The following is a 10,144-nucleotide window of genomic DNA, read 5'->3' as shown; positions in this document are numbered from 1 at the left end:
GAGCTCTAGTCTACATCCATTTTGGCCACACAATGGATGTTGGGGTCTCTGAAGTAAAAGTACAGAAAATTGGACATACTCCAGTAAAGTATAAATACCTCAAAATTGTACTTAAGTACAGTACTTGAGTAAATGTACTTAGTTACTTTCCACCACTGGGACAGGCCCAAGTCTTCTTAAAGAACCTGTGTGTTACATGTGGGTCCTATATCTTGTCAGGATTGAATACATTAGGTAGATCATTGTTCATTACTTTGTTTGTAACTGAAACACTCACTGATGTGCCAACTACTGGGAATGATACAGGTAAAAAGAAGAGAAGAATCTAGCACTCTTTGCAATCTTTAAAAATGTAAAAGTACTCCATTAAAATGTGATGCTACAATTAGTGAGGCAGTTCTTTGGGGCAGAGAGGGTGATCTATTTTTATAACAATACAATCTCTGGGCAAGAATGCTATCTTGCTTCTCTTGAACTGTTACCTTTAGAAGGCAGAGTGATACAGCAGGGGAGAAAAATTACGCCATGGAGTCAAAGATGCTATTTGTCAAAACGTGTGTTTTCTTGTTGACAAAGTTGCATTTGCCACCAGGACAGTGACTAATATAAAATTGGGAAATAAAGAAAGAAAGGCATTTGGGGAAAACACACTGAAAAGAGGAGCGATTTATTTACCCCTATCAAGTCCATAAAACATAATATAGAATCCATACAGAACAGCAGTGGCATTTAGCCTTTAACAATGTATTAATATTATAATATGTAATATGACACAAACCATGTTTTTAAGCACATTCATATGCTTGCAGTGTAAATATATATTTTCAGATGTTTGGTCAATATTCACACTATGGACATTGTTCACTTGTCCTCAGCTTGACAGATGAAGGCACATGCTCAAAAGTCATAAGAGGTGAGATAATGGGATAATCTTTGATAGTGTTATCATCTTTCCCTTGCATATCAAACCTGTTGCATCCAGCTGACACTCTTTGCAGAAAAATATAGGGCTAATAATACATAATAATAATTTAAAAAAAAAACTATTTCAGCTGCAGGAGACAGGGCCAAGCAGTCATTTACAAAATAGACCTCAATTGGGCAATCCCCCAAAACACATCACCTATATTTCAAATATAACTGAATGTTCTAAACATTACTAGAGCCCCTATTGGCAGCAGAACCTCATCTAGAAACAGAGCGCACAATACAATAAAAATCTACTGTCAACATAGAGATTTGTTAGTCATGCTACATGAAACCTAGGGAAGGGATTGGTTACAAAGGTTTCATTAAAAGAACCATATACGCCTGTGCGCAGGTGCTGTATACTTGCACACAAAAGCACGTATACACAATAGGGATTACAGCAAACCACTGACTTTGACACCATAAGTGAATCCAGTCGTCACTTTCACAATGTTGGTATATAAAGTGTACAAACCATTTCAACAACATTGCTACAATTGCTTTTACAAACAAGGGGTGAGTGAAATCCTCACAATTATTGAATGTTATCATCAGCGCACTGTCCGTGGCCCACGAGACCAGGGATCCATCGGCTGTGTCAAAAGACAATCTGTAATTCATGTTGGATGTCTCTGCTTGTGACGAGGAGCATGATTTAGTTCTCTTTCTATGGCGACCCTCTTGAGGCTGCAATCACATGCAATTTATTCTGATTCCTTAGAAGGACAACAGAGTACAATGTGAGAGGAGAGGGCCGTAGCCCAAGTCAAAACACATATTATTGTTTTCCAGTGTTTTATCGATGCCATTCCCCTTGGGTATTGTTTTGCTGTGTTTTATCCATGCCATCTGCGATTCCCCTTGGGTTAGAGCAGTCATTACGATGACCTGTCATGCAGTGGTTGGTGGAGGCGTAATTGCAGGTCAGGATTCACTTCGCAGTCCATATTGTGTTGGATTGACACTTCACAAACTGTCATACAAACTACTATGCATATAAATTCATATTCAATACAAACTACTGTATGAATTTCCACATGGCGTCATCTAAAATGTACAAAAGATGTCATACAAAACAAATACCACATATCAAAAATACCATGCTCTCTGTCCGTCTGTCTGTCTCTCTCTCTTTTTCTCTCTCTGTGTAGTAAGGCTTTGGGGTTTTATTCATGCCATACAGGTGGAACTCTACTGTATATAGTGATAACAGAATTCTGTTCTCCAGGTGTGAGACATTCAAGTCTGTGCAGCTCTGTTTGTTTCTCGCCCTCCCCTGTTGTAATTTGGACCGTAGTGGCCTGGATCAAAGGGTTATTTGCACATCAGGATGAGGCGCCGCTTCAAAGAATACATTGATCCACAGAAGCATTGTTGTACTACAGTGAACAGAGAATTGTAGAACTGTGTCATGTACTACTGTGAATGTACATCACAATATGTGAAGCCAATATGCTACACATCATGTACAGATTGTTGGCAATGCAATCTTATGACATTTGTTCCAAACGTTATGCTGCCTTGGCTAAGGAAGATGGCTGGGAGAAGATGTCCAGAGAAATAATTTCATTAAGAGAATTCTATAAGAGGCAATATCTCTGCTATACTCAGTCAGTTCATTGTGAATAAGGGAAGGTTCCAACAAAACCTCTACCACCAAAAACCTCCCAATCACTCAGGGACTTAATATTCTGAACCTGGTTTTGATTACGGGCAAGCGCACTTCTAAAACACGCATTTCTCCTCTAGACATTCATTTCTCTCCATTTCATTCATATGTTCATAATCTTCATGCTTACTGTTCTGAAAGCAAAATGTGCAATGTTGAATTTACAGAAACAGTGTAAACACAATACATTCTCAATTAGGATCTAATATTGTCGGGTCACTCTTCCATGCTTACTATTACTGTATGTATTTTAGGGTCCAGACAGCAGCTTTGCCAAAGGCACCTCTCTTTCGCCCAGCAGAGTGTCCCTCTTCAGACTGGTGCCCTTGTTCACCACTTTGATCTTCACCGCCAGGTCCTTCACCTGAACCGAGGTCACCGAGTCGAAGAAGAAGTCCTCGTTGAACACGGGGTTGCGGCTGTTCTTGATGATGTTGCTCCTCTGTTTCTGCAGCTTGCCCGGGTTCAGGTACAAGGACACGCAGCAGTTGATGCTCTTGATGTCGAACGGCTTGTCATAGAGGCTCTCCGCCGCCAGCACACGGATGCGTAGCCGGGCGGTGCTAGCGTCGTAGTCTGTGCTGATCCTCACCGTCCCGCCCTTGTGCAGGTTGATGGTGTGCTCCCGGCGGGTTCCCTGGTCTGACGCTCCTCCTCCGCCGGCCCCCGTGTTGTGTGGACGGAGGCGCCGCTGGATATTGGGGCTGGGCTCGGCCGAGCTGCACTCGTCAGTGGACAGGGAGCTGTGCCGCGCAAACGTCCGCTTGGCCTTTACCACCTTGGCCTGCGTCTCGTGGGTGAAGATCTTCAGCAGGGAGGCCGAGCGCGAGAGCAGAGGGGAGCTGAACGGAGACGACTCCGCCGAGGAGCAGGTGTCACTCTCCCCGCCACTGAAATAGCGATAGGGGTTGATGTGGGAGGAGCTGCAATCAGCCGGATTGAGGTGTTTGCCGGTCTCGCTGCTCCCAGGGGTGGTCTTCCTCTTGGAGTTCGGGGAGGTCACGGGACTGGTGAGGTCGCAGTGGAACAGCGACTCCTTGCGTCGGGTGTGGGGACTTTCCTTCAGCGTGGCGAAGCCATAGGAGGTCTGGGTCTTTGGGACGTAAGGCAGCGACATGGCCGTCTGCGACTGGGGGTCTGCGTTGGTGTCCCCCGCCACCACGTCGTCAGCGCTCTCTATCTGGATGATGTGGCGGTTGGCGGCTCTCAGCAGATTCTTGGTGTCTCCGGCGAGCTTGGCTACCAGACGCGGGCTGCGTGGGCTGCGCGGGCTGCTCATCTTCTTATTGCTGCCGAGGGTTTGCTCTGAAACGGAGGGACGCAGCCCCTCTTTGGGTTTCACATCCGGGACCTCCGGCTCTGGGGGGCAGCTCACCAGCTTGGGGGGAATGAAGAAGTCTGGGATCTTATCTGGTGTGAGGACGTTGCTGTAGGCTGTGGAGTTGGATTTCTTGTCTCCATTTTCCCCCTGTCGCAACACGCTGGTCTCCACTGACCCACGGATTTTATCCAGAACCCACATTGTCCCGTCGGGATTGTCCAAGTGGGATTCGTGGGGAGGGATTTAGTAAATTTCTGCAATTAAAAACACAGAGGGGAAGAGTTACTCTCAAGTATTTAAGAGAGATAGACTATGAATGCCTTTAGTGTTATGCTGGTCATATCAAGATACACAGCAGAATACCTAAACCAACACAGTGAAATTGTCAGTGTGCAATTAACTCAATACAGTGAGCTGGTCTATGCTACAATGTTCTGTGAATGAGCAGGGGCATGCTATTTTCCTAGATGAGCAGGAGAGCACAAACAATGCTGCTGACCTAGGCTACTTAACAGAAATTATGCAAATGTTTTTTTTAGAAGGGAGGATTCACGCCAGTGGTGTGTTTATAGACGATGTATGCTATATACTCAAACCGACATTTTGAAAAAAAATTGTGTACCCTCTGTAACCACAATAATTAATTGTGACCGCACGCATACATGTGCGCGTGCACGTGGCGTGCGCGAAGGAATAATTATGGTATGTATACCGTCTGAAAAACCTACACTACAGCACTGATTCACCGTGTAGTTCAGTGGGTTAATTATTAAGTCACTAATCAAACATAAATTAACTTCAGTCAACACATTTCCAATCATAACGATGATGACTTTCCAAAAACCTACACCATGGGATTACTAGTAGAAAGCAAACAGATGGAATCATTGGTAGAAGTATGTTATAATAGCTATTGTTTCAGTAAACCTCCGTATGATGAAACTTGTTTAGAGCAGTGGTTCTCAAAGTGTGGTCCGGGGACCTCTAGTGGTCTTTGAGGGGATACCAGGGACCAGGGCTCTCCAGAAAAATAGATAGATAATAATATGGCATAAGACTTTAACCACTTTAACCCTATTTTATGATTCAGCCATTAAAAAATGACCCATTGTGAGCTTGTATCTGCTATTTTTGAAAAATGAGATAATTGTTTTTACACAAATCCTCTCTTATGGGGGTCCCTGGCACAAAATAATTTCAAATGGGGGTAAATGCATATGAATTTGGGGGTCCCTGGACCCTGGGATGAAAATGTTTGAGAACCACCGTTGATAAAAGGTCGGGTTGGACGGCATGTTGTTTGTTTTGTAGCATAAACAAAGACAGTTCAAATTATGTTCAAGTGCTGTTGGTTACAGTTCATGACAACAAAAACATATTTCTGCCACTAGGCTATAATAATCTATTCTTCGGATAGGCTATCTGACAACAGATGTATTTGTTTAGATGGACACCTATAATAAAAATAATAAAATAATAATAATAATAATGATAATAGGCATAATAACAAGGCATAAATAATGATAATGTCAATAATAATAGCCTAATAATAATAATATTTTAAAAAAAGTACTTTAAAAAAGTACTTTTTAAAGTTATCCTATAAAATGCAATGATATGAATGCAAAGGGAAAGCTGCATGCGCAACAACAGGTGACCAGAGGTTTTAGGCTATCATTTCTGCGCAATTAAGTACATTTGCCAAATCAGTTGAAATGAAACATCCACACGACTAAAGGGGTGAAAGAAAGTGTCTAAAACATTCTGTAACGAAAAGATCACCAACAGAGAAGAGATACTTACATAGAAAGACAAACTGCGCGCTTTCTTTCTCCCCTTTCCTCCGCAACAGTAACAGGTGTTTTTGTCCTCGGCTGTCAGAAGCTCCTGCGTTCGAGGCTATACACTGCGCTTCTCCTCAGATGTACTTCTAGGGAATCTAGTGCGCCTATCATCGCCTTTATAGCCTCTACACCAGTGGTTCTCAACCTGTGGGTCGGGACCCCCAGGGGGGTCCCCACATGGTTTGGGGGGGGTCCCCAGATGACAGTGAAGTGACAACTTAAGGACTTTTAAGACCTTTTTTAATACCAAACAAAAAAAAGAAAGACAAGAAAAAGACCATTACTGCATCAAAAGTAATCAACAAACTACTATAAAAACAAACATTGGCCAAACTCCTACATTCCAAGTGCTTATCGGGGTGGTGGTGGGTCCCCAGTTCAAATATGATTATTTTGGGGGGTCCCCAGTTCAAATATGATTATTTTGGGGGGTCCCCGGTTTAAATATGATTATTTTGGGGGGTCACGGCCTGAAAAAGTTGAGAATCACTGGTCTACACCTCTGTTTACCAAACAGTGGGTCGGGACCCATATGTGGGTCGTGGACAAATGTTTATAGGTCACGAGTAAATAAATATCCCTTTATTTATTTTTTGTTTCCTATACATTTAGTTTATTATTATTATTTTAATTGTATTTTTTTTAATCAAGAAAAACTAAACAAAAAAAAACGAAATCTTTGCATTGCGATGCATTAGGAGCTTGCAGATTGGCTATTTTCACTAGCATGGGTCCTGGGGTGACATCACATTTCTCTTTAGGGTCTTGAGCTAAAAATTTTGGGAACCATTGATCTACACAGTCCCTAGACTGTGTGTGTGGCTGGCCAAAAAGATCAAATGATGAGAACCAGTAACAGCCATAGTGGCTGGAGATTATAGGGCAGGGACTTTCTTAAAGACGGTTTAAAAAGCAGCACAATCAACATTTCTGTGTAATTATGGATGCTTCAAATGATTGGTTTTCACTGGCCATAATAGCCAACCATTTGTCATGCCAAAAAACAGCCAGATGGATTTAGGCCTATGATTGTGTTAAAGTGAAAATGCAAAAGTAATGTGTTTTTAATTGTATTAACGGTGCAATGTTGCCTCACAAAGTCAATATATTCCTAGTAACCCACCAGTCCTGGGAATCAATTTTCTATTCTTGTCACAGCATCCCCCATATGCCTTCAGTATTAGGACTCCCATTAAGCCTATACAGTATCCAGTTTTAAAGTGTATCATAATAAAGGAAATTATGCAAACATTACATAAAATGCTATGAATGTTAACCACCCAGAGGCTAGATTAGCTACCCCTCTGTAGAAAAGAAAAGAAACAAATATTTCCTACCACAGAAAGAGCCTTTTAGGACCAATAGTAATGTCTTTATTTGAGGTATTACTTACTTCAACTGAACAGAGCATGCATCTGCTGAACAGACAATGGAACTGTCTGTATAATCTAATCAATTAACACCATCTTTTGTTCTTTCTTCAGGCTTAAAAGGCAGAGTGGTTTCCATGGAAACTTTGTGATGGCAACAAATAGATTTGTATCTGCCAAAAAAGGCCACAGCTCAGTTGATTGATTAATTAGGAGGACAAGTCAATCACTAGACATTTCCTCAGAATTGGGTTTCAAGAGAGCACCAAAGACCAGTGGAGTCAGGTGCAAATTAAACATGAAACATACCATACAATGCTATACTGACGCATTTCCAAAATCCTCAGTGTTAATCTAACTACATTTACAAGATGTCAACTTTTACACTGTGTGCAATTTAGAATCAAGAATCAGAATCAAGGTTTATTTGTCACTACTCATATAGTTACAAGCAGCAAAATGTAAGTGTGTGGGGTCCACAAAATACTGTGCAACATCTACATTACGATAACAATAGGAACACCAGCGTAAGAAAAATAAGGACATTAATGTATAGCCTATTTATTACATACAGTATACTGTACGTAATCAACTGTATTCTGTATGGTGTGTGTGTGTGTGTGTGTGTGTGTGTGTGTGTGTGTGTGTGTGTGTGTGTGTGTGTGTGTGTGTGTGTGTGTGTGTGTGTGTGTGTGTGTGTGAAAGACCTTTATTGATCTTGCTGTGTAAATTCAGGCGCCAAAGACAGTACAGCAGTTAAAAAAAGATTACAGAGCAAGGAAAACATAATTAGTCAACAGTCAAGGCAACACCTATAAGGTGGCAAAAAGAAAAGAAATGTATATATATAGTTAGATAGATGCAACATATAATATACAACACTTAGTATACACCCTCAGCAGTGCTAGCATAGTGCAAGACAAGTAAAAGTACAAGAGAATACACGCATACCATATGAGCAATTAGTCCACTGAGAGTGACATGAGCGACCAATGTGTGCCTTGTGTATGTGTGTGTGTGTGTGTGTGTGTGTGTGTGTGTGTGTGTGTGTGTGTGTGTGTGTGTGTGTGTGTGTGTATGTGTGTGTGTGTGTGAGCACGTGTCCATATGTGTGTGTGTGAGAGTGTGAGTGTGTGTGTGTGTGTGTGTGTGTGTGTGTGTGTGTGTGTGTGTGTGTGTGTGTGTGTGTGTGTGTGTGTGTGTACTGTATATATTTTGTGCAAAAAGAATAACACTGTAAACTGTACGCCTGTTGGAAGTAGAGCGTAGACAGACAAGAGCTTTCAAACAAATGAACAACTGTCTCTTCTATGTCGAGAAACACCACTCTCAGACACTCCTCCTACTGTATACTCTCATCTAAATGTCTGTTCATGCACCCATCCACACACACAGGCCATATACTAAGAAGAGGATAAACCTGCCCCATGACATTCTTCTATGAATATGAAAACGGACTCCTTGAGACTCAACCTGTTCTGACAAGGAGGCATTGTAGGAGTGCTAGTCTAGCATCTATGACATGTCAGCTATTTCAAGAACTGCATGTCTTCAGAGGTCAAAACAAAGGTCTTTCTCTGGTGTTATCACATTTGAAAATCAGCATTACCTTATAGATTGCAGGTGAAAGCATGAGCCCTGAACCCAGTGACAGTGCAACCAGACATACCAGTTACAGTATATACCAGTGATATGCCAAGTTTAAGACATGAATGATGCACTTGTGATGCAATTAAGAACCAATCTCTGTACGAAGTTAATTTGATCAATTAACAGCGGGCCGATGCCTGCTGAGCAATATTTTGACACTAATAGTCACACTGACTATCTTATATGCTACCCTGGCTTCAGGCTCCAAACAGCCTGCTTTACAAAAAGTGGAGATCGATACAGGCTTCTTAAAGTCTGCAGTATGAGACGAGGATAGTCTGGGAAAAGGTTAATGTCTCTGCTCTCGGCTAATTAAGGGCTGGATCCTACATCTCTGTCTGTCTGAAAGTGTGAGAAACCGAGAAGATGTCTGTTAACTTATTAAGGACCAGCAAAAACAAGTCTGTGTCTGCATGTGTGCGTGTGTGCGTGCGTGCATGCATGCGTCCTGGGTCCTACCGGTGAATTAATCAGTACGGATTTGATCACAGAGATCTCCTGTTCCCTCCTGGGGCAAAGTGAGGTATCTAGGAATAAGCAGTAAGTGGGGCAATTATATGTGAGAGAGCAGCAGAGGAGTCAAGCCACACAGTTGTATGTCCTTCCATTTATGTTCTAGTCTAGTGTGATCCTTCAGTCCTCTGTGTCAGATTACCCGCTTTCACCCGACTGGCCCCCTGGGGACGACAGGAAGAGGGGCTGGAGCCGTTAAGTTGACAGAAGCAGTCTGACTGAACAGGAACAAGAACAAAAAGCTCAGCAGGTGGGCCAGCATGCCTCGAGGTCCAGACACTTATTCTTTCTGCTGTGCACGTGTGTGTGTGTGTGTGTGTGTGTGTGTGTGTGTGTGTGTGTGTGTGTGTGTGTGTGTGTGTGTGTGTGTGTGTGTGTGTGTGTGTGTGTGGGGGTGTGGGTGTGTGTAAAGGTGAGTTTCCACTCACTCTTGGCAGAAAGTCACATGTGGCGGAGAATAAAAGACAGACTTCCTGCACGTCACACAGTCCATTTTTACCCCTTTTGCCTTTATTGTTCTCATCCATCTCTCTTCTTCCTGCCAACTGACTTTGTCCTCCCTCCCTGGCCATCTTGGTTGCCATGGAGACATCTCATATCCTGACATATGGATTGGACCACCCCTCCCTCCCTACACCACCACCACCACACCCCCCCCCCCTCTCACCTCTCTTCACCTTTCAAGTCTGTGACAGTTCATCTATTCTAGTTTATTGGGTGGACGGAGTGGACTGACACATCGCCACCTTCTGTTCTCTGTGCGCCGTGAACACAACACACCAGCTGAAAGGTCACTACAATTGGGCCG

At 42.7% G+C, this 10,144-nt stretch overlaps 1 protein-coding gene across 1 annotated transcript; it reads right to left on the bottom strand.

The window, feature by feature from the left end:
- Nucleotides 1-722: 722 nt before the first annotated feature.
- On the bottom strand, nt 723-5,881 carry LOC311051700 (C2 calcium-dependent domain-containing protein 4C). The gene is made up of 2 exons (XM_084066292.1): nt 5,759-5,881; nt 723-4,213 (listed from the first exon to the last, which is right to left on the bottom strand). Exon 2 carries the CDS (start codon nt 4,158-4,160, stop codon nt 2,889-2,891), a length of 1,272 nt encoding a protein of 423 aa, XP_083922418.1. The 5' UTR covers nt 4,161-4,213; nt 5,759-5,881; the 3' UTR covers nt 723-2,888.
- Nucleotides 5,882-10,144: the final 4,263 nt, after the last annotated feature.

Source organism: Gymnoscopelus microlampas (assembly GCF_963454915.1).
Source record: "Gymnoscopelus microlampas genome assembly, chromosome: 9".
NCBI lineage: Eukaryota > Metazoa > Chordata > Actinopteri > Myctophiformes > Myctophidae > Gymnoscopelus > Gymnoscopelus microlampas.
The sequence above is the reverse complement of the archived record's forward strand: the minus strand, read 5'-3'. Positions and strand labels throughout refer to the sequence as shown.